The sequence below is a fragment of the Penicillium solitum genome, assembly GCF_028829755.1.
Source record: "Penicillium solitum strain IBT 25940 chromosome Unknown utg000005l_segment0_segment0, whole genome shotgun sequence".
Classification (NCBI taxonomy): Eukaryota; Fungi; Ascomycota; class Eurotiomycetes; order Eurotiales; family Aspergillaceae; genus Penicillium; species Penicillium solitum.
In genome coordinates this window covers 212,446-239,983 of record NW_027072125.1, presented here as the reverse complement: position 1 = coordinate 239,983, position 27,538 = coordinate 212,446, and the positions used below count along the sequence as shown (strand labels likewise).

At 46.9% G+C, this 27,538-nt stretch overlaps 11 protein-coding genes across 11 annotated transcripts; 4 read left to right on the top strand and 7 right to left on the bottom strand.

The window, feature by feature from the left end:
- Positions 1-395: 395 nt before the first annotated feature.
- Positions 396-1,294, bottom strand: N7455_007682 (DUF2293 domain-containing protein; the record flags this gene model as incomplete). The annotated part of the gene is made up of 3 exons (XM_040958459.2): positions 396-845; positions 905-1,027; positions 1,082-1,294. 3 exons carry the CDS (start codon positions 1,292-1,294, stop codon positions 396-398), a joined length of 786 nt encoding a protein of 261 aa, XP_040811123.2.
- Positions 1,295-3,036: 1,742 nt separating this feature from the next.
- Positions 3,037-5,448, top strand: N7455_007681 (PHD finger domain protein; the record flags this gene model as incomplete). The annotated part of the gene is made up of 3 exons (XM_040958546.2): positions 3,037-3,062; positions 3,195-5,204; positions 5,262-5,448. 3 exons carry the CDS (start codon positions 3,037-3,039, stop codon positions 5,446-5,448), a joined length of 2,223 nt encoding a protein of 740 aa, XP_040811006.2.
- Positions 5,449-5,806: 358 nt separating this feature from the next.
- Positions 5,807-6,222, bottom strand: N7455_007680 (uncharacterized protein; the record flags this gene model as incomplete). The annotated part of the gene is made up of 2 exons (XM_065605707.1): positions 5,807-6,110; positions 6,185-6,222. 2 exons carry the CDS (start codon positions 6,220-6,222, stop codon positions 5,807-5,809), a joined length of 342 nt encoding a protein of 113 aa, XP_065460656.1.
- Positions 6,223-6,477: 255 nt separating this feature from the next.
- Positions 6,478-6,717, top strand: N7455_007679 (uncharacterized protein; the record flags this gene model as incomplete). Its single annotated transcript, XM_065605706.1, has 1 exon — positions 6,478-6,717. The coding sequence occupies one exon, from the start codon at positions 6,478-6,480 to the stop codon at positions 6,715-6,717; it is 240 nt and encodes a 79-aa protein (XP_065460655.1).
- Positions 6,718-7,410: 693 nt separating this feature from the next.
- Positions 7,411-8,712, bottom strand: N7455_007678 (uncharacterized protein; the record flags this gene model as incomplete). Its single annotated transcript, XM_040958543.2, has 1 exon — positions 7,411-8,712. The coding sequence occupies one exon, from the start codon at positions 8,710-8,712 to the stop codon at positions 7,411-7,413; it is 1,302 nt and encodes a 433-aa protein (XP_040811120.2).
- Positions 8,713-10,205: 1,493 nt separating this feature from the next.
- N7455_007677 (NAD(P)/FAD-dependent oxidoreductase) lies at positions 10,206-11,558 on the bottom strand (the record flags this gene model as incomplete). The annotated part of the gene is made up of 1 exon (XM_040958444.2): positions 10,206-11,558. One exon carries the CDS (start codon positions 11,556-11,558, stop codon positions 10,206-10,208), a length of 1,353 nt encoding a protein of 450 aa, XP_040811115.2.
- A 681-nt stretch (positions 11,559-12,239) lies between these two features.
- On the top strand, positions 12,240-12,596 carry N7455_007676 (uncharacterized protein; the record flags this gene model as incomplete). Its single annotated transcript, XM_065605705.1, has 1 exon — positions 12,240-12,596. One exon carries the CDS (start codon positions 12,240-12,242, stop codon positions 12,594-12,596), a length of 357 nt encoding a protein of 118 aa, XP_065460654.1.
- Positions 12,597-13,383: 787 nt separating this feature from the next.
- Positions 13,384-14,115, top strand: N7455_007675 (YoaK family protein; the record flags this gene model as incomplete). Its single annotated transcript, XM_040958418.2, has 1 exon — positions 13,384-14,115. The coding sequence occupies one exon, from the start codon at positions 13,384-13,386 to the stop codon at positions 14,113-14,115; it is 732 nt and encodes a 243-aa protein (XP_040811137.2).
- Positions 14,116-22,668: 8,553 nt separating this feature from the next.
- On the bottom strand, positions 22,669-23,073 carry N7455_007674 (uncharacterized protein; the record flags this gene model as incomplete). The annotated part of the gene is made up of 1 exon (XM_065605704.1): positions 22,669-23,073. One exon carries the CDS (start codon positions 23,071-23,073, stop codon positions 22,669-22,671), a length of 405 nt encoding a protein of 134 aa, XP_065460653.1.
- Positions 23,074-23,643: 570 nt separating this feature from the next.
- N7455_007673 (LysM peptidoglycan-binding domain-containing protein) lies at positions 23,644-24,768 on the bottom strand (the record flags this gene model as incomplete). Its single annotated transcript, XM_065605703.1, has 3 exons — positions 23,644-23,900; positions 23,974-24,207; positions 24,273-24,768. 3 exons carry the CDS (start codon positions 24,766-24,768, stop codon positions 23,644-23,646), a joined length of 987 nt encoding a protein of 328 aa, XP_065460652.1.
- Positions 24,769-25,788: 1,020 nt separating this feature from the next.
- N7455_007672 (uncharacterized protein) lies at positions 25,789-27,207 on the bottom strand (the record flags this gene model as incomplete). The annotated part of the gene is made up of 2 exons (XM_065605702.1): positions 25,789-25,865; positions 26,412-27,207. 2 exons carry the CDS (start codon positions 27,205-27,207, stop codon positions 25,789-25,791), a joined length of 873 nt encoding a protein of 290 aa, XP_065460651.1.
- Between the last annotated feature and the right edge of the window lie 331 nt (positions 27,208-27,538).

Below are 27,538 nucleotides of genomic sequence, written 5' to 3'. Positions count from 1 at the left end.
TGGAAGGTTCAGTGAGAGGGATTTGAGGTACTTTGACAACCAATGTGGTCTTGGGTGAGCAAGATTCGTTAGTTAGATATTGTTCCTGTCGTTCCTTCTCTTCTGTCTCTTCTCTCGTTCTCCTACTTCTTCTCCCCATTCTTACATCCAGATAACCACAAATGCTATTCTTAGTGATTTTACTTCATCCATGGACCATATAAACCTATCTACCTAGCGTACGGGATCGAGAATAGAGTAATCAGTGACGCATTCCAGAGTTCTACAAACCTAACTTGTGAACTTCGAGTGATCCCAAACACCATAGCATCATAGCTTCATAGCTTCTAGAACGCCATGACAAACTCCCGCAATGCAATTCCCATCCAATTCCACCGAAAACAAAATACAAATCTTCAATCATCCACTGGACGCAACACCAATGTAGTCTCCCTCTTCCCACACCCTTGCCAAGCCCGTTCAACGGCCTGGATAGTAGACCAGACCTGCTCACGAGCATCCTTCCGACTGACGCCCTCGTCGAGCAACTTCTCATAAGGCGTATGAACATGTCGAATATGCGCCTCAACGGCCAAGAGCGTCTTCTTCTCATCGCTGATCATCGCCGTCCGCCCTACACGCCCCGATCCCTTGAGGAAGGCATGCTCTAGGACGATTTTGAGGGTTTCCTTGGGCATAAGCGGGAATTCGGACTTTAGGAGTTCTCGCGATTTCGACAGGTCCTTGGCATCGCGTACTTGCACAGCATTGGCGCGTGATTCTTTGGTTGCGGCAGCTGATTCGAGAACTTCTGTGTGGATTTCTTCCGGCACTCGGATTCCCAGGGTTCTTTTGCCCGTGCGGTTCTGGGGTTGTTAGCGGTCTATCTCTTGGCCTGAAACTGATGATCTGGGTGAGGACTTACATAGACGACATAGACAATTCGCTCGGACTCTTTTGTCTTACTGCGGCAGTGTCGAGTGATGTAGACATCGCCCTTCGGGACTAGAATGTAACCATCTGGCATGGGTACTTGCTCAACAATGTTCTGGGTTCCATGTTTAGTGGAGTGTTCTTCAACATTGATATAGCTCAAACATACCTTTTCAAGTGGATCATCAGAGACAGGAATGAGCGCTGCCCATGTTTTTTTGGGTTTGCGACGCTTCGTCTCGTTGAGTACTTCGGCGAGCGGCTGGACTGGCGAGCCTCCGTCTATTGGGCGTGCATGACCTTCGCGAGTGCGGATACCACGGTTCTTCTTTCTCATACGTGGCTTGCGTTTGCGAACTTTGGGTTTAGTTGTTGGTGCCATGTTGAGTGTTCATGGAGCCAAGGAGGCTGCAGAGTTGATGGATGACACGGTGGTGAGATGCCACTGGCACACCGATTCCATCTAGGGAGACGTTTTGGCAGCACTGAGATCTGATTGTCATTCAATGTTATTTTTGGACCTGAAAGACTTCGGGGTCTTTGATACTTCCACCATTTACGGTCAAAGCAGATCAGGAACAGTGGCACTGTGGCACTGTGGCTGTGCGGCACTGTGGCTGTGTGGAGCCTCGCTTTGGTGTCTGGATAATCAGGCCTTCGGCATGCACAAACTAAGTTCGTCTTTCTGGCATCTACGCAATGTGAGAGATCAACGGTAATTACATATATAGATTATGATGCCATAATTCTAGCGCGAGATACTTGAACTACTACAAAATATAGATACGTAGGTGATTTCGGGTCTCCACCTTAGAACTCGGCTATGACTGTTTTAGACGAACTCGATACATCTACTCCGTACCCTCCAAAAGTACAAGTAGGATCCCGATTTATTCCCGTTGACCCTACAGAGTAGACCAGATGTGAATGGACTGGTCAAACATGGTGATATCACACATGAGATCAGCATAAACTGGAGAACCGATTATCCGGGGCTCATTGGTCGGATCCACCCCCCCTAGAGACAGATTCCATGGAATAAGATTAGGATCAACAGATCTCTAGATTGGGAGATCGGAGTTGACTTTTTGTTGAAGGTCTAATCCAGGACACTCTCGAATGTCCTCCATATGTTGTATCTACCATTCACATATGGAGTACAGACAATCGTCACCAGAGTCAAAGCAAAGCGATTACCGGGGAAAGGCGTGGAGCACGGAGCAAGTAATATGATCTTTGGACAAAGAGACGCCAAGACGGTTTGCTAGGGGCTTAGCTCAATTCTGATTACCCCAGCTGAACACGGGGTTGAATTTCCCCCTTTCACCCACGAGGGGGTTTTCAAGGTGGAACATCCGAATAGTCTGATAGTCTGATAGTCTGATATTCCGAAGCTATGAAGCTGGAAGCTCCGAAGCTCCAATATTGGCTCCTCCATACCACATACAAAGTACAACATTGCAGATACAACTTATATCGCATGTTCGGAGGCTCCACAGCTCCCATGTCGTCATTGGTGAGATTGGTCTTTGATCTCACTGCCTAGAAAGGCTGGACCGGAATCCCCGACGGCTCTTGTCCTTGGAGCACTATTGTAGGTCTAGATCGACAGACAAGGGGAAAGTCTGACTCTTGACTTCTCAAGGTTGATAACTGAACTCAGATGAACTGAACACAGTATAATTCATATTCTGTTCCTGCATGAAGCACAACATACTTCCAGATGTCGTACATACTAGGAACATCGAAGATCGGAAGATGAAAGAGCTTGTGGATCAGTGGATTCTGTTAGAAATAAAAAAAAAGCCGAGTCCCCACGTAAAAGAAAAAGAATTAAAAAGATAAAAAGATTAAAAAGACAAAAAAAGAATTTCAAAAAAGGGTATTTTTCACTTGAGCGAAAGAAAAAAAAAAAGAAACCGACAAACAGAGCAAAAGGAAAACATCTCTCTCCCCTCCGACTCTCCTTCCAATACTCCATTCCTCCCTTTATAAACTCTACACACACACACAATATGAATTAACTAATGACATTACTCGCTATTTCCAATCTCTGTCATTCTCAATCAATTAAAGTTGCCTGGCAGCTTGATCTTCAATGGTTACTGGGTCTGTGTTGCTGACATGAGTTGGGATCACCCTGTCCACAGGTATGCATTCTCCCTTGACAGACCCCCTTGTGTGGGGGTATCACATTTGTAGTCTTCTATTCTTTTTTTATTTTACCAATCTATACTACATGCCTATGTGAAAAAGACGCTCATGGATTCGTTTATGTTTAGCTTCAGCTACCCCAACGGTGAACCTCAAACTCCGACGAGGACTCCGAACACCTTCGACTCGTTTCACACCCCAAAACTCGAATCCAGCTTTTTTGACCCCCGGGTGACCTGGGATACCTCCGATCCATATGCCTCCAGCCCGGAGCTCCATCGCACACCCCAAAAGTTCGGTCTAGGCTCGTCGAATTCACTGAAAGGTCACAATGGGGAGACTACGGGTTACAGGGGGAGGTCTTCGGACCAGACCGATACGGCCAGACGCATTCGCTCGGTGAAGCCTCTTCCGAGTATGAGCGAGGATTACCCTCGGCCAGTGGGGTCGGCCAAGTCAGCAGCCTCAATGCAAACCCCGCCGCCGACGAGTGCATCAAGACGAAAAATCCCCGAATTTGACCAACCCGATGGACATACACAAGGAGCAACGCCGGACATGGGAGGTCATTTGGAAACACCCAGTCGTCTTCTCGGAGCCTCCCCTCGAATGTTCGGCAACCTCCAATCGTCGCCCGATCTTTTTCAGCTGGCTTCATTGGATCCCACGGGCTCACCTTTCTTCCCACAGCAACGACTATTCTGGGATCATGATCTAGACAATACTGCAAGCGAAGTTCCCTTACCTAGCAACGGGACCAATTTCAATGCTCGTCAGAATTCTGCCTTTACAAACGCACATCAAATCCCCCAATTACCAACCATTAGTGGTTCAATTCCCGACTTTGGCAACGGTTTTGGAATTTCAGCACCACCACCCACTGATGCTGCCCTATTTCCTGCGCCATTCTCGACCTCTCCCCGGCTTCCGGTCACTAAGGCTGAGGACCCAGCTCTGTTTCTCAGCTCCCCTGCTCGGAGATTCGGGGGGCCTCAAATGACACCAGAGACACGGTCTCTTCGTGGCCTTCGGCAGCCCTATCACCACCAGGCGGAAGAGTCAAGGCGGGAGGAGCTTATCCGTTTGCAGGCACCAAATGGCCACCGATCCGACCCTTTCACTGCCTTCCCGAGCGAGAGCGACGAGGAGGATGACGACTACACACCGAGGGGGATACGACCAGGTCTAACCCGCAGTATGACCCATAACGGCCTGTCTAGCTCATCCCGGCAGCTCAGTCAATCTGGGGGTTTGATGGCATCTACCAGCGGAATCCGAAAGAGCCCGTGTAAAGGACGTTCGTCTCCAGCAAAGCCCATGCGTCCAGCCCCCTTGACACGATCTAGTTCGACAGCCACCGGCTCCTTGACGCGCTCGTCGTCTGTAGTGCTTCGCATCGGTCGAGATGGCCGTGCAAAGGCTGAAATGGAGCCCCTCAGTGAGGCTTCTACAGGCTTGACTGATCCCCTAACCAGGATTGATCTGGATGGCTCTACAACCGAGAGTGAATCAGATCCAGCCGAGTTCTCGGAATACCCCGTGTTGCATCGCGCTCAGTCGTCCTTTTCACTTTATGACAGCTCAAGGCGGCCACTATCCCGGAGTGATTCAGGCTCCCGGCCTCCTTCAAAGGGCTCATATGCATCCACCGTCGGTTCATCACACTCGGGTCGGATGTCACCCTGGGCTGGCTCTTCTAGGGGAGGGGGGCGAGCAACGTATCGTGGATCTCCTGATATTAAGCGGACACCCAAACGGCATTCCTCTCTGCTGCACTCGGACTCGACATATACTCGGAGTAGCGTAGCATCAGACTTGTTGCCCGGGGAGGACGAAAGTGGTGATGCTCAATCCGCGCTCCGACAGGTTCTTAAAGAACGTGGCCGGGGACCAAGACCTGCCACGAACGCGTTTGGCAACCGACTTTCTCGATCGTCACATACCTTCACTCATCTCCGCTCATCACCGCCCCGCCTTAGCAGTGATTTTGACATACATCCCCGCCACAATACTTCTCCCACGACCTTAACCGACCCTGACCTGGCAACCCCCAGCACAGATCGTCACAGCAACCCCAGTAACGGTACACGATGTGTCTGCCGCTCGATGGATAACGGTGGCCATCTCATGATTCAATGGTGGGTCCCAGTCTCCGTCGGCCTTGATTCCAAAATTGATTGTGCTAACTTTCCTAGTGAATCGTGTACACACTGGCTGCATACCAGATGCGTTGGATTGGAGCGTGCAAACCTACCCTCCGTCTATGTCTGCGTCTTTTGCGCTCAAACACCATCCCGCCAAAACCGTGCCCGAACAACTTATGTCCCCACGGGGCAAGCCCCTCCCTCTCCCTTGGCCCACAAGTCATTCCGCCTCCGGTAACCCTGATGCGTTAACTACCGTCTTGGATGCATATATCTTTTGGAAAGACCTGTGCCTCTTGATTTCTTTTGTGTGATTCTTCCCCCATCCGGGCTCTTTTATACTCTGCATTAGCCGGGCCACCCTGCCCCATCTCATAATCGCGCTTCTGAGACCCCATTATCCCCCTTATGATACCTATGTACTATTCCCTCACAACCCTGGACAAAACCAGAATAGAATCATTTCTATAATTCTCCGCATATTTTCTCTTATCGTGATATGGTGTTGGGCGCTTGGCACGGTTACAATTTCAATTTACTCACAAACAGATGTATTCCAGTCTACCTATAGCCCCCCTGCGCCCACCACTGATTATTTATTTCCCATGTCCAAGATATTTCAACCAATCCGATAGCCCATGACAGAACCCTTGAGCGACGGCCTCATCCAACGCCTCGGGCTGCCACGAAGTCGAAATCGTGAGTCCATCCGATATACTCACAACACTGAGTGTCAACGGTGCCGAGCTCACCATCGCGCTCTGTGTGAAGGTCAACTGTGAGATATCGATATGACCCCATGGCGGCTGAAACGGGGCGACCTCGGATCGTTCCAGATTGATCATGCCCAGGTTTGACACAAACGTGAGCGGCCGCACCTTCCCGACAAGCCTCATATTTCTATATAAAAAAAACACCATATTAATTCCTCAATCCAAATGCCTGGAAGAGAGTCATTGGTGACTTACGCCTACAGCGATTGGTGCTTCCATTCCAGGTACAGAGTGCCCATATAGATGATAACAGAGCATCGTCGGAATAAATCAAGCAACTGCCTCCAGCCTAGCGTTGCAGTCGCTAAGACTATTCAAGTATGGCTAGGGCCCACCTTCACCGGACTCCGGGGCGATCGGAATAGCCGAAACTACCACCTGGGCAGTCAAGGCAGCGAAATAATCTCTTATATGTTGTACTCCGTACTCACTACCATGCAGAGATTTCCCCTCTTATGGAATTTTTGCTAACTAACGCCCAAGACGAAAAGAAAATGGGCCCTGAGTATAACGACAAGTTCGAGGTACGCTTGGAAGCTCTCGCGGATCTTCAAGTTCCCCGTGATCTTTGCATCTCTCCCGATGGGACCCAAACTGCCTATACATTGCAAGCTTACAGCAAGAAGGGCGAGCATGTCACCTCCGCACTATGGATCGCCAAAGTTGGCGAAGAAAACACCATTCGGGTCTATTCAATGATGAACAGCCCCAATGGTCTCCTACGGGAACAATGATTGCGTGGTCGCAGCGCAAGCGCATTATGGCACATGCGTAATGTGAAGACCCCAATCCTGATTCTTCATGGCGAGAACGATGTGCGTGTGCCTTTGGAACAGGCCATCGCGTTCTATCGCGCATGTGTTCGCAACAATGTGCCTGTTGACATGGTGACGTATCCTCGAGAAGGACACCTCATCGGTGAACGGAGACATCTCATAGATATGTGGGAGCGGATGAGGAGGTTCTGTTCTCTGCATTTGCAGTGATCCCGAAGGTCAACAATGGGCTTAGATAGCTATCTAGAGTAAGATATGATTGCGAGAGTGCGTTTCCGTATATAAACTCGATTCAAATGTAATCAAGTGCTTTTTTTGAGATAACATCAGGACAAACTCTTGCAAGTATATTATGGGTAATAGTGTTCTCTTCCTGCTTCTTCAAAACTCTTTTTCTTTTATGGCTCTCAAGTCTGTACTTTTCTTTTATGTGAGTTCGATTCTATGGGTCTTCAATCTAAATGTACCAGACTGACCTGCTGCAGATCCCTCTATGGTTCCAAACGACACGAGGGGTGAGACGTAATCTAGCTAGACGCTTTGCTTTGAGGGATGACGACTATGCGCTATATACAAGCGTTGTACTCAACTATATACATCGGAACCCCAACTACCAACAAGTTCAGAGATCGCCATCACCGTCCCAGGTACCTAAAAGCTCCCCCCAGTAATTTGTACAGCATAGTCCAACCCAGACTTGGCCTCACTAGACAGCTTAAACGGATCATACTGGATCAACTCCGCTGGCGTATTCACAACAACAAGGCTGGCCTCCTCACTCCCACCAACAGTCACCTCACCACTGCCATTCTTTAGATCAACGTATCTCACCGCCCCACTATCCTTGTTCCTCACGGCCAGCGTCGACGTAAACGCCGAGTTCGACTTCACAGTAACACTCACAGCCCCCTCGCCAGAGACTTGAATTGGGTTAATATTCGCCCCAAAGTACTGCGGTTGTCGGGCAGCCTTCACAGTATAGCTCTGGCCACTGCCATCCAGATTCTCATAGCCCAGAGTCTCCCTCTGTTCCAAGAACGCCCGGTTCGCAGCCTCATTCCCAATGTCGACATACGCCATATGCGCCCAGTATCTCCCGACAACCTGCTGAACCGTCGCCCGGTTCCCGAGCAGCCTCTGCAACGTGTGCAACGGAGTCTCGTTACTCCCAACTTCATACTCCAGATTCAACCTGAGCACCGCATCCTGGCCCAACCCGGTAAAGTTATCCGGGTTATTCGTCAAGTAGGCCAAGATAGGCCAGCTCTGGTAATAATTGCCGGAATCCACACTTCCGTCCACAATAACCTGGTGGCTATCCCCAATGACCTTCTTAAGCTCGATGATACTGTTCCCGGCTTGTTGGGAATACTTCTCTCGCGCACTCGCGCAAAGATCAGACGTCATCCACGTATCCGCGAACCAATTCGCCAGCGGCTCCCACCAAGCCCCCGTGGCAGTCTGATCGACCCAGTTCTGCGCGTGATACGTAAGGGCATGTCCGTATTCATGGACCGTAACCGACGGATCGGTAAGGTAGGTGTTCACGACCTGCACGAAGCTGAGGCCTGTCTCCGGGTCTGAGTTCATTACGCCTGCGGCGCTGTCGAGCGAATTCACGGAGTATATGTTCTCCTTGTACCAGATATCCGCAGTGTCGGAGTGAGAGTTGTACGAGAGACCGGAGGAGCGCCATCCGAGGTTGGTGACGAAGCAGGTATATGCAGACTCGAGCATCTGGAGGGTTTTGTCTGCTTCGTCACCGGCTGCGCTGTACACTCTAAAGCGGGCCGAGTCGGTGAACGTGTTGCCACCGGCGCCGACATTGGGGTTTGCTGTGAACTTGGAGGGTTCCGTGCTTGCAGCACTGGGGGTGGTGGAGGCTTGGGGGTTTGGAGTTGCGAGGACGCTGGCGGCGAAGAGGGCCGCTGCCGCGTATTTGGATGGGGACATAGTGGTAATTGGTGTTCACTAATTGGTGTTTACTAGTTACTGGTAGGTAGTATACTGGGCTTCATCGTGCATATATAGTGAGGGCTAAATTAGCCAAGACGGGCATATTATTCTGCAGGATTTGTTTCAGTGTCGATCCGCGCCAAGAGTTTGTGATAAATTGGCAACAAGAGCTTTTAACAGAATTGGACATGTCCATCTTTGCCTGATATGGTCAAGAGCATGCTGTACCTGCGCTAATTCCCCGGGAGCAGTCTGCAGCTGGGCCCCGTGAAACGGACTCACAGTGAAACGCACTAGGGCTGCCTGTGCCCGAACTCTGGCAGGACTGCGGTATTGGCCTTTCAAAGGGGTAATAATAATTACTCCGTAGTCATGCCGAACTGTTCGCAGGAATTGCATCTGCCTTCTTTTAAGTTTGATCTTCTGCTGTGATGTCCAATGTTTCTACGGAGTATAGCATGCCCTTTCAAGAATAATTCTACATTAATTCTTTCTTCTTTAATAAACTCTCTGTAGACCTTGGATCTGGTTAGCAAAACGCCAAGCACTTCTCTAACATGTCATCTAAGTCGTTGTTTAAATATTGCTGCTCTACCCCTTTGCATTCTTCTTCTCTGACTAACTACTCCTTATATCCAGCTGACCTGAAAGACAATGTTTCACAAAGTGCGATGAAGTGAAAAGATGCGGAGCACAATTTAGCTCAAACTAGGTTACTCTCCTATTTTAGGGGTCTCTTTCAAATTTCTTTTACGATCTTCTTTTTTGTTAGTAGTGGTGGTTATCATCGCTTCTGTTTATCTGCTGTAACATCCCCCATATAGAACCTGCCTCATACCCCCTATTAAAATCTCTACTTCCGGCATATATACTCCGTGGTAAAACTCTCCAATTTCAAATAGATTTGAATTATACTAATTAGACTAGTAAAGATCTCGAACTAGTCTTTTATAAGAGCTTTAGTGTTATGGCCTGACAGTAGGTGGGTGCAAAATAGTGCGACTCGTACAAAGTTACGGTGGAAAGACAGCCATTTCTGGCGTCAAAAGCTGTCATTTTCGTTGATTTCACAGGTCCTGATACCATTGTTGAACTAGGTATCTTGAGGGGATTGACAAGGGTAACAGGGGTGACCAAAGCCCCAGCATGGATGGTTACCTTTTCGGGGAGGAACACTGGATTTTTACAGCCATGGTGACTTGAAGAGCAAGCCTATAGCTTCATAGGCCATCATAAGACAATTGCAGGGCAATGCATAATAATTCTAGTGGCCACCAAATGTTTTGTACGGCGGCGACAGTCTGAAACCCGTGTGTTGCCCTAATTCCATAGGATGCAGAGCGTTAGACTGAACACTCGCAGCATTCAAGCGAAAATCCATTCTTCTTTAATAAGATAAACGTGCTGGACAGTGAAATTGTTGACACCGGCTTGTGCTATTAACTAAATATCTTGACAAGCTTCCATAAGAAAGCTAGACTTTCACACCCTCAATGCTTGCGAATCCATCCTTTGGGTCCGCCCCAAGTGCCTTTAACCATGGCCTGGTAGTAAACCCAAGGAAAGAAATCTTTTTTCAGATGGTAAAATGCGCGTCGGGGTACTACCTGGTCGATTCCAAGCATACTGAACGTCTCCTTTGGCACTCCACCATACTTGAACTCGGCGAGAAGAACTTTCCCGTACTCCGTGACTAGCGGACAAGAGGTATAACCATCGTAGGTGGCCTGGGGGGGTTTCTTCTCCAATGCCAAGAGGAGATTGTCGACGAGGGTCGGCGCTTGCGAAGTGATTGCTGCAGTTGTCTTTGATGTCGGCAGACTAGAGGCATCACCGGCAGACCATACATTGTGATAAATTTTGTGGCGAGTGGTGGACTCATCAACATCCACAAAACCAGCCTCGTTTGCCAAGGGGCTGTTCTTGACGAAGAGATGAGGACCCATTTTGGGCACGACATGCAAAAAGTCAAACTGCTTCCTCTGTTCCTTTCCATCTGAAGTGGAAAAGACCGCGGTATTGCCCTGGATAGCAACTAGGTCATGCTGAAACAGCCCCTCCACGCCCCTTTGCTGGCGTAATTCTTCCAATTTGGCATTGTACTTAGGTATCCCGAACATTCTCGGTAAGCCCGTTGCGAAGCTTATCTTGATCGGCGATGAGATGTGGCTTGAGGGGTCGTAAGCCCCTGCTCGCTTCCAATGATCCAAAGCGAGCCACATAGCCTTCTGTGGTGCCCCTGCACACTTGACAATGCCAATAGGTTGAGTGAAAATCGCGTTGCCCTTCCGGAATTTCTGGATTGCATTGAAAACTTTGTCACAGGTTTCATAGCCGTAAATAGTTGATACGAGAGATTCAGGGTTGGCAAGAGCCTCAGGCAAGCCTTCGATGCTGTCATAATTGATTTTGATGCCAGGCACGACGACCAGGTGCTCGTAGCTAATCTCGCTGCCGTCTCCCAACGTGACCGAATTTTCCGCGGGAGAAAATGAGCTCACACTTTCGTTGTAAAATTTGATGGCAGGGTCGAGTAAGCTGGTCAGTGGCTTGCGGAGATCGCTTTTGTTTTTCAGACCTCCGCCGACCAGAGTCCACCCAGGCTGGTAGTCATGCGTTGTTGACGGGTCGATGATTGCGATATCCTTCTTGGAGAATTTGCCAGACCGAAGGAGCTGATGACTGATGGCAAGGCCAGCCGAGCCAGCTCCAACCACGGCAACGCGGTGCTGCTGACCGATAGTACTTTTCAATGAGACTTTGGAGTAACCTCGAGATGTTGAATAGGCCAGTGCTGAGGGCCATGGAACAAAAGCCGCTGCCGTAAGTGTTCGAGGAATCATTTCTAGGACCTTCAAGAGATAGAGAGCAGCAGACGCAATATAAAGGCTACTGGAAGTCTTCGTTACGAAGGGAGTTCGTTGTGCAACAATGAATGGAGTGCATTCTATGATCAGGCTTATTTTATATTTGACATTTGACATTTGACATTTTATATTGATTCAACTATGGTTTCCGGTAAAGAAAATAAAACTGCGATCCTCGGGATCCTCGGGGCAACTGAGACAAAAATTAATATCAGACCAAGTGTTCGGGGACTTCAATTCTCGGGCACTTCACGTATCGGCCGGGCTTCAAAGTCAGTCCCCGGAACCTAAGCTGTTTGCTCGGCGTTTGGCGTATGGGTCGGCGTTCATTCAGCGAGACTCCCTTTCATTTGAGCGCCGATGGTATGAAAAGTTGAGATGAGTACTCATTCCCATTGACATGCTCCGGGAGTCCGCTCCATCAGCTTTCCTCAAGCTTTCACGTTATTCTACCCATAGACAAGAAAGTCATTCCACCCTATCTCTCTGGATCACGAGAAGCTACAGCACAACCAGGATTCGCACAGAATGCTCTTCCCCTTATTTCGTCGCTTATTACCTAGGCCGGTAGCCAATAATGGGTCGCAATTGCGCGACCACCAGGCCAACGAGCGCACTTTTCTATCTTGGAATCGTATGGGGCTAGCTTTTGCCGCCATGTCGCTTGCTCTGACTCGACTCGATCTCATAGACAATGTCTTCAACCGCAAATATCGTGGGGAGGCAACCACGGCTCCCGTGACATCCATGGAAGTTGTCTCTAAAAACCACAAAAACACAGCACAATTTTCCGTGGCTGAACACACATCGTGCCTGCTTGGGTATAGGAATGACGTTGTTGCCAGCCGCATTTGCCAGGCAATCAGCATGTGGTCTTTTGGTTATTCTATTGCTCGATATGTTTCCGTTCGAAGAAGTTTGTTGCTAGGACGCTATGTCCCTGCCATCTGGGGGCCTCTCCTGATCACATGTGGCTCTCTTGGTGTTTTTGGTATCACACTGAAGTCAGAGTGAATTCTAATCTCGCTTGCTGAAAGGAGAATGGGCTGATATCCATGGATGCTAATGGTTGAGGAATGTTGAAAGGTTACATAATGTCAAGGGGACCCGAAAATTGTTTGCCTTCTTGAGAATCACGGCATCGTACATTGATATAGCAACGCATATGAATTCAGACCATATCAAAGCCTATATCCCACATAACTGGTATTGCACGATCATCATGTGCTATCCTCGCGGGCCAAATATAGACCCTGAGGTGTTCTAATTGGAAAGTTTTTACTTCAAATTCTATCGTTGAAAACCGAAATTCACTATAGCCCGTCGAATACACGCGTGTTAGTAGAGCATACAGCGTCACCAGTGGTTGAGGACCTTGGTAAACATTGTCTCAGGCTGCAAAGTTCGCGGACGGTCTACGCTAGGTCTCATATGACAATATTCTTCGGACAACTAAACTCAGTCCCCGAGTGGACTTGGCAAATTAAACCCCGGTACAATGACACTAGTGCTGTCAATCTAGGCGAGTAGTAGAGAAGTTAAATGCGGGAATTCTCGACTCCTATCAATCGAATATCATATTGGTATTCCAGCCTTTCCCTGGAACATACATACTGGAAAGGGTTCCATTAGGGTCGGCGATCAAGATAAATTGGTCTTCCATTGTGTTTTCACCGATTGATACAAGGAGGAAAGATGAAATGCCTAGGTAAGAGACTCCGCAACCATCTCAAGTGAAACACATTACTCAGGAATTCTGCATCCTGTAGGGGATACTACCTCCGATCTACCTACGCCTTGTATGGCGAGCAGTTCCACTCCAACCCCCAAAGTGTGGCCTTACCTGACCGACGATATTCGAGAGGATCTATTGCTAGAAAGCGAGCTAGTCCTACTTTCTTTCGCCACAGGAATTCAGGATGCTGCTTCATGGTCTGACTACGGTTGTTTCGCATCCAATCAGACCGGGAATGCTCTTTTCCTCGCCATTGGGGCCGGGAAACTCGAAGGCAGCGCTTATAACTTGTCTCACGTGGGTATGAGTCTCGGTGCATTCCTCGCAGGTGGATGGGCCGTTGGCCAAATTGGGAATCTCTTCGGGGTTCGAAAGCGACTCTGGCTGATTACGAGCAGTGCATTCCAAACGGCACTGGTCTATGCGGCAGCGGCAATACAGTACAGTCTGCCAAGTCAGCACGGCAGCCCAGCAGCCCTAGCCGGCATCTTCCTCTTGGCATTTTCTTCGGGGGCACAAGTTGCCCTGGGCCGGTCGCTCAAAATCACGGATATTACTACGGCGATGGCTACAGCAGCTTTTATAGATGTTGTAGCCGACCCGGGCTTACTGAAGATTCAGAATCGTCAGCGCAATCGACGAGTCATATTCCTTGTGATGCTGGTAGCAGGTTGCTTTGTTGGAGCTTTTGCGCAAGCAGCTATCAACTCCACATTTGCAATTATCCTCTGTGCTATTTGCAAGACAATTGTTACTTTCGCTTTTTTGATGAACAAACCCATCGAAGAACGTCGATGATGATATCCAGACGTAGTTCCAATCCTATGATCTCTGCTTCTCTCTCACTAAAGCGTTGATCGTTCATTTGCTTCAACTTGGGGGCTTTTTATCTTCAAGCATTATCCTGATTCCTTTCCCCTTCAGTTCTTCCCTTTTGTTTATTATGCAGATCTGCCAAGCAAGGTGCCATAAATATACTTCAGTTATATATACATTTTACGGTAAAAGCCGACACCATGACCCAGAGGAGTGCAACGCTTGAGGAAGAGGGAAAGTCAACTTTCCCGACCATATAATAGAGGCCGCGGAAAAGGAAAAACCAAGCAATCCAAACGCCCAAGGGAAACGACCTAGTATCTTACAGGCGCCCGGCTAGGTAAAACGAAAAGCGAGGGCGTCTAGGCGGGACTGTAAAAGGGAGCCATTTTCGGCGTCGTTTCAGTGGTAGGTGAAATCTAAGGGAGTGACAATAAAACGGGCGCCAAATATCACGGCCGTACGGATGGAAAGATGGTCATTTCTAGCGCCAAAAGGGGTCATTTTCCCAGGTCTTCTTGTTCTACCTAGGTAGCTGTACGTACCATTTTTCCTCTGCCGGGTGAGGCTTTCCTATCTTGGCTGCCGCCGCTTTTATGAGGGCGCTCAGAGTCAGGCTCTCTGAGTAAATTTCAGTCCGGGCTCAGGCTCAGTGAGCGGCTCAGAGCCATCACGTGATAAATCAGTGAGGCCCAATGAACGATCACTGAGTGCTCACTGAGCACTCAGTTACTCTGATTGGCTGCTCACTGATCGCTCACTGATCACTCACTGATTACTCAGAGACTGATCAGAGCCATCTATTGAGCACTCAATCCACGCTCAGTCCATACCCAAAGAAGCCCTTTGCCCCACAATTCTGTTTATTTGCGAACTACTTTTTGATGGCCATCATTTCTCACCGTAAGCCCTACTTTTTGAGGTGCACGATCTTTCGATCTCGTCCCCCTCTCAAATTATAACGCACTAGAGCACGATGACGCAAATTGGAAGGCACGGAGTTCATCTATCACGGGGCGGCGCAGGAGAAAAGTCTTCGGTCATATCAAATTACTAAATTATAAAATGAAATTATTTCCCTACTCCAAGCCTCTAAGATAGTTTTCTCTGTTTTCTACCTCATTCTTTCAGCTCCTCGGCCTTTTTTTTTTTTTTGTATTATATGGGAAGTTTAACTGGCTATAGGCAGTAAACAATTCTTTGCTCAACAAGATGAGATCGCTAAAGAGAAGCGCCACAAACAACTGCAAGAGAGCAGCTACGTTTTTGGCGCTCATGCGGATAAGGATTCCATCCGAGAGAAAGATAAAAGGATACCTAAGACCAAGAGGATGTACTGCCGAGCTATTAAGCTTTGGATGGAGTGAGTTGACATTCACTTGTACATGAGGAATACCCGGCAAATGAGTTACTTACTTGCTGTTAGGTTCGTTGAATAGGAACGAATCGAGGGCTACAAAATGGGGCCAGGCTGTGCGATTCCAGACCATACACTTATCAAAGAATTTCTTCGGTGGTACAGTCATTCAGCGCGAGGGAAAAAAAGTGAAAATGGACGGCTAGTGATGACATCGGTTGTCCTTTGTGCGGAGAGGCTGTTTGGTGGATTTGAAGAAAAAATGTAAATTAAAATTGTGTCGGAAGACCGGAAAGAGATAACTAGTATAAGCCCCTTTATAGATCTTACTTTCTGTGTTCCGGAATGGAAGCCAAACTAACTTAGGCACAGTGGGTAAAGAGAATATTGACAGAAAACGAAGGAACGATTAAGAATGTTGAGGATCCAGCCCACAGCTTTACTAAGAAGGATTTTCTCCGAGTGATATCCTCTATATAGCGAGCGGATCATCGCCGGTTCATACCCGGATTACTTAAGGCTACTATCACGCTAGCTCTTCAACTATATCTTTTTACCGGAGTAAGGATTGGAGCTTTTATACTAGCTTACGAGGACAGAAATATAATAGGCCTAGACTGCGGCACGATCCACAATATCCGCGGATATCCACAATCCATATCCGCAAACTGCGGATATGGATATTTTTTGATATCCAAGATCCGCAGCCTTGCGGATTTGGATATGGACCTCATATCCATTGGATATCTGCGGATATCCAATGGATATCAAACAATACAAACATGCCTAGACTCGTGACCTCAAGGGGTGTGCATTATTATTATACATTCCTGTGTATTTTTCGTGTAATACTTGGTACTCGAGGTTATTGAATATCACCAGGTAAACCGTAAGTATAATTTCTGACCGAGGTCAGAAATTATGGGTAGAAGGTCAAGTACTGTTCTACTCACAGTAGTATACAATTGGAATCTCTGACCACGGTCAGAAATTCAGTCTATGCATTTTTTGGGGGGTTTATGAATTTGAATCTTCTAGGCCCTATTTGCTATTCATAGATCTAACTGGAAGCCATCTGGTAACCTTGGCTGTTTTCGAATCCGCCCTGAACGGCCTAGCATACTCCCATCGACCGGCATCTCTGGAAGCTTATCATCCTCTTCAACAGCCTCGCATGGTCGTTTTTGAGGTTGTTTTCCTTTTGCCCGTCTACGTCGCTCAGCACTATCATCATCCGAGTCATTATCACCGCTCTCAGTGTGCTGGGTAGCCTCGAGTCCAGTCTCTTGATCCTCCTCCTCGTTATCACTGATAGGCTCCAAGACCTCAAGCTGTGGTAATGATCTCCGGGTTTGATCTAGCAAAGCAGCTTCACCTTGGGATAGATGCTCTTTGATAATCCCTAGCTCCTCTTGCCGAAGATCAAAGTTGGTAGCAAACTGATGTAGCATCAGGCCACGGATTGTACTCGGCTTCAATTGACCACGACGGTAATAACAGATGTCACGAGCACAGTTGAATAGTCGTTCAACACCAGCACCACTAGCAGGGATAGATAGAATGTCCCTTGCCATCCTAGCTAGGGTCGGGAAGCTCTTCTCATGTTCCTTCCAGAAAAGTCGAGGTTTCTGTCGCTCAATTCCACGAGCAAGATATCGTGCAATCTCGTCGTCATCTGGTTTTGCAAGCTCTTCCAATGGCTGGTTCTGGGATGCACAAGCAGCATCAAGATCACAGTTATCATTCTCATCAATAGCTACTCCAGAAGTCTCCAGTGCTGCTGGGTCATTAGTATCATAGGTAAGTATCTTCCTATATCGATCAAACTCTCGGCTTAGGACCTCTTGATAACGATTCACATAATCAATATCACCCTGCCAATCAGTCGAGGAAAAGTACCGGAGCTTCTTTGATGGAGAGAAGATTGTTGCTAGAGCATAGATGTTACCATAAGGCTCGTAGTCGGTGGCAGTGTAGTACTTGGAGAGCTTTTTCTTTGCTGTTTGGAGTGCCCGCAACATCCGTTTCTTCCAGATCACACCTTTATTCTTAAGCTTCGCCTCGGCTGCATCGAGATGGGAGAAAAGCTTATTATAGATGCTGTAGATATTGTGTGCGGTAATATCCTTTGTCTTTGACAGCATCATCGTGAAATCAAAGAAGGGCTTTGTCAGAAGAAGAAGATACTCGACTTGACGCCACTCTTCTGGATCGAGCTTGAAATAAAGATATTGATGATCAGTACAATACTGATCATAGAATGGCTGGAGCTTCTTGGCCCGGTTGAGCATCAAAAATGTTGAATTCCATCGTGTCCGAATATCTTGGATTGGAATCAATGTAGGCTCCGGCTGAAGGGCCATAAATGCCTCCCGACGTTGTGGGCTTGTATTAATAAAGACTGCTAGTCCTCGGATCTTCTATACTTTTATTAGTCTAGCTATTATAAGGATCTAGGGGTAGAAGATATACCTTTTTTAATGTATCTGTGATCTGGATACCGCCGGAGGTATTGCGCTTATTCTGGAAGGAGTGGGTTTTTTCCTCGGACCACTCTAACTCGATCTCTTTGTTGCTTGGCACTGCCTTAAGCTTCCCAAGAAGCTCATTCAGACTCAGCTGGATCACATGCGCGATGTATGGGACACGGAAGATTGAGATATCTGATGAATGCTGAGACTGAAGGTAGTCCTGGATACTCTGCATCAAAGTATTGTTGTTGGTTGCGTTGTCTGTAGTCACTGATAGGACACGATCCGAGATACTATGCTCTGTTAGGATCTGGGTCACAGTTTTACTGAGATTTTCACTAGTGTGGGAGCCATAGAGAGGCTCAAAGCCTAGAAGAACCTCACAGTAATCCCAGTTATGATCGATAAAGTAACTAGTGATAGCCATAAAGGCCTGCTGGAAAGGAGAAGTCCAGCAATCTAAGGCTATTGATAGCCGATACCCCTCTGGAAGTCTCTGTAGAATCCCCTTCTGGTTATTCTGGATTGTTATATCGAGATGACGTCGAATGGTTCGTGCTGATGGAATTGTAAGTTTAGTGGATGATTGTTGAGCAACCTCTAATATGCGGTGGAATTGGGGGTGTTCGATCACTCGAAAGGGCAGATGTGCAGTCGAAATGAATCTCAGAATAGCATCGGAGAGATGGTCTTGGGTGAATGATATGCTAGTAGTACCTGGCTAGATCAAAGTACTTAATGTTAGCTGCTAAATTATAAAGAACTTGACTACTGTAGTAATGCCAGTTAAGTGCCCTGGTTAATATACCATTCTTTTGAGAAGCTGGTCGATTCTTGGGCCACTTTTTTTTGAACATGCTCCAGTTTTGAGGTGTGCTGTTATAGGCGAAGAACCAGCACGCCGGAATCTTGGATGGCCAATCGTACAGAGACATGCCTTGCATATAACCTTCGGCTTTCTATTTTTGTCATTTGCAACCTGGTAGAAGCTATCCTAGATATCCGATTTGCTTTTTGATTCCTATCGAATTGTGTTCCTAACATCAGACTGAGATCTATACTCAGTTGTAAGCCACTAACTAACGAATTTATTGCGTAAGTCCTCCATATCATCACACATAGAATCAGATGGATATAAAACCCAGTGCTTTTGAAGGGGAGGTCCGACGCGAGTAAGGGATAAGGGCGCAAGGGTTAAACGAGTTGAACGAGTCGGCGATATCGATGGGACTGGTGTTTGGATACCCAAAAAATCGGAGAAGTTGTCAGGGTAAATCCGATTAGAAGCTAAATCCACATCTGAATTAGTGAACGAGAACTGTGATTGAGATATTAAGAAGTTAACAATTATAATATATAGTATAGTAGGGTGCTTAAAAGAATAGAGAGGCTTATATCTGAAGTAGTAGAGGTTTTCAGGGGTAAAGTAAGCGTACTAGGATATTCTAACTTAGACTTACTTTTGATGTGGTTTACCTAAATGATTGGCTGTATTGTATATTAGTGCGGATAATTGGAGGATATCCTACGGATTTTGAGGATATCTTGAGGATATTGAGGATATCTTGCGGATATTTTGTGGATATTTTGTGGATATCCACAAGATATCCGCAAGACCTCGAAACTCGCAAAGTCCGCATTTCAAGAACTTCTATCTCGGATTTCTCAAGTTCTAGTAGTCAGAACAAATTGAAAAAATAATCAGTAGATAGCTAGGACTCTCGGCTTTTATTTAAGCCTAAGGTTGAAATAATTCATCCAATAATAAAGGTTTTGATTTTCCATGTTCTGTTTCTTACGAAGTTTATCATTGTTAACAGTAGTTAAATATATATTTCTATATATAACTTACAACAAAATCGTCAATCTACGGCCATCTTTACAACAAAACGTCGGACTAAGAAAACTACGACACTACCTACAAATACTGTATAAGGAGACCTTCGATACATATCTATTTCCTAAAATTTCAAAGGGCCGACCGTTGATTAAAGGGGTTGGTTCTGTCAGGACCAAACATGCGTTTATTTCAACGGTAAGGAAATATTGGTAAGCTGCATTAAGATCATGTGACAGGCTACAAGGGGGAAAGTAAGCGAGAGTTATGCTAGTGCGGATATCCAAGGATATCCGCATTGCGGATATGGATATCAACTCATATCCGCAGTGCGGATGTGGATATCAACTCATATCCAATATCCGCAAATTGCGGATATAAGGATCGATCTGATATCCATTGGAGCGGATATGCCGCAGTCTAGTTTAGATACTTAAGAATCTGACCACAGCGCTTATATATAACTTTTGGTGCTCCGTCCGAGATATTTGCTACTTATTGGAAATCATTCTAAGTAGTAGATTGATATGCTACGTCCTAGGGTATATTATGCTTTTTCCTAAAGCCAGTTTTAAGCCACTAGCTTACCTATTCGTTATAAACTATCCCGTCGTAAAGAAGATAGTTTTTCACGCGATTAGGGCTAACACGGGTTAAGCACGATAGAATTGAGAAAGGAATAGCCGGTCGGAGAAAATCCTCGGTTAGTAGAGTCTCCTAGCTCTCTAAGAAATCGGGAGTAAAATGATTATATAGAATAAGATTGTCTAAATCACTATCGTAGATAGACGAAGAGAAGGTTGACTGCTAAGTTTGAGACATAATAAGTTATAGAAGGTAAAATATAAGGGGAAAATAATAGAACGGAGGGAATAATACCTATAGAAAAGCTTTAGATCCTTACAAACGCGACTAATAAATAGGAGAAAGAAGAATTAGTTGATATATCGCGTTTCTAACCTATATCTCGCTACTAATTAGTTGACTAAGTAGGTCAAGCTCCACTATAAACCGCAATAAACCACTACAAACCACTACAAACCGCAATAAACCACTATAAACCGTATATAAACCGCAATAACCCATCGATAAACCGCAATAACCTATCGATAAACCGCAATAACCTATCGATAAACCGCAATAACCTATCGATAAACCGCAATAACCCATCTACAACCCGCAAAAAACCACTAACTCCTCTCAACACTTCGCAACCATATATGATCATCAAAACAGTAGCTTTGAACTTAGATATAGCCTCACCTCTAGTACCTTTCTAGTTAAAAATAATACCTGATTTTAAACTATGGAATTCCCTATCGAATGATACTAATAAGGTATAATAATAAGGGAAATCATAAACTGTAGAACCCCAGCTTTTACTTCGAGGAAAATCACTCAGCTTACACTATATCAAATATATATCTCCATGGCAAAACATATAAAAAATTACAACACTTAATTCAACACACTACTTTTGCTCAAAACTAATAGGAAAAAAGGCCAAATAATACAACCATAACTAAATTTTAATAATATCTGTAAAGCAATATAAAATTCGAATGTTTTGTAGCCCATCCAAGATAATAGTTGGAAGAGTACCTAATACAAGGTTAAAAAACAGTAATTTATGGTGATAAATAAGCAGAATTATGTATGCCAAGACCTTGAGTTTATGCAAAAATGGGTTGTAAATGGGTTTTTTGGGGCCCCAACAGAACCCATCAAAAACCGCAGTGCGGTTGCGGTTTGGCCGATTCCAAACCGCACCCAATGCGGTTTGGGGGTTGGGGCGAAGGTTTGGCCCCAATTGCGGTTTATGGCGAAGTCTAGGGTGGCGCTGGTACAGTTTTGCGGTAGGGTGCCTCGGTTCCTACCTGAGCTGAGAGTTGACCCCCTCGGAGACTGGCAGGTCGAGATAGGAGATGAAGATATCTACTTTGACTGCCACTTCTTTAGAATCACCTAGCTCTATGCGCCGGACGAAAATGAGCCAGTGATTGCAGAGTAAGGACCTGTGCCGTTGTCTATATCTAGAAGGCTGATACTAACTGATAACGCATGATAGTATCATTGCTATTGCCGGACTGGATGGACATTCGTATGGATCGTGGCAAGGAAGAAGAAATCTTGGTCGGATGTGGCTCCGTGACTTCCTGCCGAAGGATCTTCCGTAGTGCCGTACAATGATAAGAAGAGGCAGAAGTACCCCTGGGGCCACTAGTCCAAACCAGTCCTACTAATCCACGAGTCGGCCCAGCCTATTTACACGTCCAGATGTACGCCCAGGGTGACTATTTCCAAATCAATAGTCTGAAGACCAAAGCAAAGCAATACTTCGAGGAGTCGCTCATGAATTCTCCCAGTCGAGAGTCATTCGCCTCTGCTGTCACTGAAGTGTACAACTCAACAGGAGAGAATGATCGTGGACTCAGAGACCTTGTTGTCCGGTTGACGAAGGACAACCTGACGCTTTTGAGGACTATAGAGAATCCTATATTGGACAGTACTCTTTTGAAAATTTCTCCTGCCTTTATGTTAGAGATTTGCCTTTCTGTCCTGGAGAAGTGTGCTATCAAAGGCTATATGAACGTCGGGATTATCATAATTGTAGCTAGTTATCGGTAGAACTTAACCCCCCATTACACCCTGAGCCAATGTGGTATAACAACGGTAGTTTCTTGAGCTGGTTGTAAGTTCCGATATCCGTCACAAAACTGGAACCAGCGCTATACTAATTTTTCAATGACATGAAATAAGCGATGCAACGCAAAGAGGGACGAAGGCAGATTGAGCAGCCCCGATCCCCCAAGTGTTGGGCATTCTTCACCCTGGGGGAACGTCCAACACAATAGCCGCGAGCCTTATGGCTACACGCGTTTGCATTTGCTCGAGGACGAGACACCTGCCGGGCAACCAGGCATTACACTGATACTGCTAGCATGGTCACTTCCCCTGTAAGCAGCAATCGACCCTGACCCAATGGTACCCTGAATATTCGAGTCATATAGCTGAATTTCCGCACCCCACGTGTTCGCGAGATCAGGGAAGTAACATTCGATATCCCGGTCCATCTGTTGATAGTCCGATGCAGTGTTGAGCAAGTACGTGCTTTGCTGATTGTTGAAGCAATCCGTGAAATCAATCCCACCGTCCGAAAAGTATTCGTCGCTGTAAGATTCTCGTCTGGCAATGCTGCTATTGTCGCTCTTGTGACCAAAGCCCAAGGTCATGACGGCATGGTCCTCCTCATACGCAGAGAGAGTGAACTCCATTGTGGCAATCTTTATGCTCTATGTAGTGTCCTACACATTCTTTTAGCGCCATCACTCCCATAACGACCCTATTTTCAATCTCTTCTTTCCCGAACAGCCATGCTGTCTTTCATTCTAGAAATAGAAGGCTTGGATTGAGCTCTCTTTAGAATAATGAACCAGGATCTGTAATCTGCCACTAAACTCGCCCTGGAAGATAACTACTACAGTAGTACGATATACAGTACTAGAGAGCGAATTGAAAGAGTCCAAACCTTATTTGTAAGTTCCAAGGTATTTTAATACTGGTAACTAATTACTCTAAATCAGAGGCTTTATGATTTCTGAGACCATTTTATACAAAGATGTAGTTTATTCGCCCCATGATGGGTTTACGTTTAGCTAGACTCTAGGTCCGTGAAGTGGCAGCTGCGACGGCTTAGTGGCTCAGTTGTTCTAGTGGTTCAAACTTTCTGACGCTCTTCACGAGATCTAACCTTTGTAGGTATTCTCTCCTATAATATCTATTTGATAATTTGACAGCTGGTCTCTATTTATTGCTGTCTTGTTGTATTCAAATCAACGTGAAACTTAGACGCCAGTGCAGACGTAGTATCCAGCCCAGAGGTTACTGCAGCTGGCATCGACTGTGGGGTTCCATTTACGGAATTGAGCGAGAGTAATGCCGGCATCCTTGTTGATGGCAAAGCATCCCTCGCCGTCACCGACCTTATGGTACTTCTTGCAGGACTGGTCGAGCCCAGGCATCTGGGGCTTAGGGCCCTGGTTGCTAGGAGCACCGGGAATGTGAACACAAACGTAGTAGTCCAGCAAGAGGTTGGAGCACTCTAAATAAAAGATCAAACATTAGTTCAAGTTGTGTTTTAACGAGCGACACAGTTGCTAAAATTTGAGACGTACTGGCATCGATGACGGGATTCCAGTTGCGGAATTGCTCGTGGGTGATTTGGTTGCTGGACTCAATGGCGTCGCACTGGTCACCAGCAACAACCTTGTGGTACTTGTCACAGTCCTTAGTGATGCCGGGCTGGTTGGGGGAGTGGCCATCGTCAGTGGGCTCCGGGACGGCGGGAGTGGTCTCGGCGCCTGGGACGTGAATGCAGACGAAGTAGTCCAGCCAAAGGTTAGAGCACTCTGCACATAGAATGTTAGTGAATACTATAAGAATGAACGGTGTTATAGAGATAAGAGAGACATACTGTCATTGATATAAGGGTTCCACTGGGAGAACTGTGTAGGGCTGATACCGGCCATGGCCACAATATCGTCGCAGTTGTCACTATCAACAACCTTGTGGAACGTATCGCAGTTCTCAGCCAGACCAGGCTGAATGGGCTCGGGGTCGTTGGTAGGAGTAGTCGTGATAGACGGTTGGGTAGTCTCAGTAGCGGTGGAAGTAGTCTGAACGACCGTGGAGGTCGTGCTAGTTGTGGTGGGCTCGTCGATGTTGACCTCGCCCATCACGCAGTACTCCTTGTCGCCGTCAAGATTGCTGCAGTCGAGCCCTGGGTTCAGGGACTTGAGCTTGTTGACTGTGATGGCCCAGCTTTCGGCGAAGCTATCACAAGAGTCGCCCGGGTTGGCAGCTATGGCAAAGCTGCAGTCAACGCCGCGACGGGCGTAGGCATTGCCGGCTGAGCGGGCAGCAAGCAGCTCCGGGAGGAGGGCCAGGGCAAGGGCAAACTTGGTGTACATTTTATAGTATACAAAAATAGAAGGACTGAAGATTGGATTGACGTGAAGAGAGCTGATCCGAACTAGTCCCCCTGTTACATCTTATATGTCATACCGGAGAGATATATTCATACGTTTCATCGACCCGCAGCACAATACGCTTTGATAAAAATTCAGTTCCTGGCTTTGTCCTCCGCTAGTATCAAAACTAGCTAGTACTCCAGAAAATGTGGTGTCTTGGTTACTTCGGGCGTTGAACAGGGAAATTAAGGTGGATTCAACTTCACTATCGAGGAAATTGTTGTGCCAAGATCTCTATATGCGATAGCGTATTGAAGGACCTTGCACAACTGCAGGTAATACTACCTACATATGTAGTTAACTGGTGTACTAAGTGTTTTTGCCAAGACAGGTGGTGGCGAAAGGGCCAAGGTTCATAGAGCCCTAGCGGAGCATATCGGAGGATGTTAGCCCGAATTTTACTTTAGGCATCTGGGCCCCGTAACTCAATAGCTTGTCCAAGCGTCATAAATGTGTGATCCGAGACGTGCCCATCTGAGACATAGGGGCGCCAATTTTCGCCGGGGTGCTGATTGGGCACATCAGAATTGCCAAGACCCGACCGCCTCCCAACTCCGGTGGATCGCCAAGCCCTTATCAGCCCTACATGGCCCACCAAATTTTTACACAGACTATATTGTTCTCCCAAGGTCCAAGTGCACATACCACCGGGACTTAAGGGGGTCCGTCAGTCCGTCGATCCGTCGACCCGTCGATACTATACCGTATTTGCCCTGATCAGAGCCTCAGGAGCCGCTCGGTAATTGCTGTTGTGATATGGGGCTGGTGCAGATCAGGAACAAAGCCCCACCATCGAAATTTATTCCCGAGGTGTCTATACGAAGAAGCAAGTCGATTGGAAACCAACTTGGAGCTCATGCTGTATATAGCGCTTCACGTATTCCCTCTGGAAGAATAATTAAAATATACCTCTAAATTACAACAATTGCTGCCAAATTATCATCCCTCTAGCTGCATGTGCTAGAGTTCCATATTTTCGGGACTCGCTGCCCATCCAGGTATAGGTCCGGACGGGACGAAAAGTCCGACTACAGGGTCTGGCATGAAGGCGCATCAGATGGTCATTCTTTATAGTGTTGTGTTGTACTACCTAAATGCCTATGCAGAAGCTGCGCACGTCACCTAGAACATCCTTTCATTCCAAAAATGATGGCTTTATTCCTAATATCTCAACAATAGAGATGTAAGAAGTCTTTTCCTTATAGCCTAAGGCTCTTCAAGTTGTATCTAGGCTATTTAGGGAGTTTTGGGGATTAATTTAATTTAATAACTTAAATATATATATTTCTGGCTTGTGGCAGCGTAATTTTCGATACGACAACAATGTAGCCTTTACATTTCCTTAAAATTTTGATAGAATGCTCATAAGCCTTCTCAATAGCCATTGACAAACAATAAGACAGAAAATGAATGTGGTTGTTAATATATAAGGGTGGCATATATCGGAATTACTATGTGTTTTAGAGATGGCGGCTGGCTTACAATGGCGGTTCGCTCACTGAATACGTTACAGTATTCGAACTAACAAAATGTGTCGGAAAGGAGCCATACCAAGCCAGTGGTCCACCAAGCCGCCTGAACACCTAGACTGTTTGTGGCAGCTCCATTCGTCTTGGCTGGGCAGTTGACAGCGGGTGTCGCCGCGAAGCATTCGGCGCGAGTGAGGCTCGCTGAGATGCTTGAGGCAGCTTCGGGCACCACGCTTGCCCGACAGGGACGGGGAGTGGGCGCCGGGCTGGCTAAGAGGGCGCACGACCTAAGGTAGTCGCCACTTTGGAACCATGAGGGGACCTTTAGGGTCTGAGTAACGTTGAAGGCCAGAGCCTGAGCCTTGCCACAGTCATCACCGGTGGTAAGAGTGGTGAGGTTCGGTTGCCGACCCTCTTTACTAGTAGTGAAGATAATGCTTCCATGTGGCTCATATCCACGCCTATGAAAGCCATTCTGGTCGGAGGACCCGTGTTCATTGTCATAATCGGTACCGTTATCCGAGGTAGAGCAGTTGGTCCATCCTAAATTCCATTCGAATTTCCACGTGTCTTCAATGTTGACTAGGTTGGCGACGCCATTGTAAAGGAACTGTGTGGTCTGGTTGGCAGGCAGATCCTCGATAGGGAGACGCGTGAAGGACGAGAAGGTAGCGTTGCTTGGCTGATGTAGTAGCGACACCCTATACCGCAGTGTTGGGTATAGCTTCTCAAGGGCTGCGTTGTTTTGGACAGCAAAGACAATAGGCATGAGTGGCATAGGCTCAAAGGTGTCGTTACGCGGGAAGACGACGTCGACCTCTCCGAGGCCGAAGCTCGAGCCCATCGAACCCGCCGTAACCAAGGTAAAGACCAGGCTGAGCGCAAGAAGACGCGCCTTCAAGTCAAACATGTTGAGAAGTGGGACGATTAGAATTGGACAAATTCAGTAGGGGTAAGAGAGTAGGGGAAGAATGGAGGCGAGTAGAGAAGAACCCGAGGGTTTAGCAAAGTAGCCAAAATAGAAAACCTGAAATTATGTCAAACTCGTTTTCCCTAATAAAAGGTCTGAGGTTGCCTCGAGGGCGGAGTGCAATGAATATTATAGTGGAGACATGTCGGGGGGCAAGTTATATCCGAGGGCCTTAGCCGCTGCATTGATATCCGGCTAACTCCAAGTAGCCTACTGCATAGTACTATTTACGTACTTAGCAAGATCTTGCCCGAACATATGCGAGAAACAA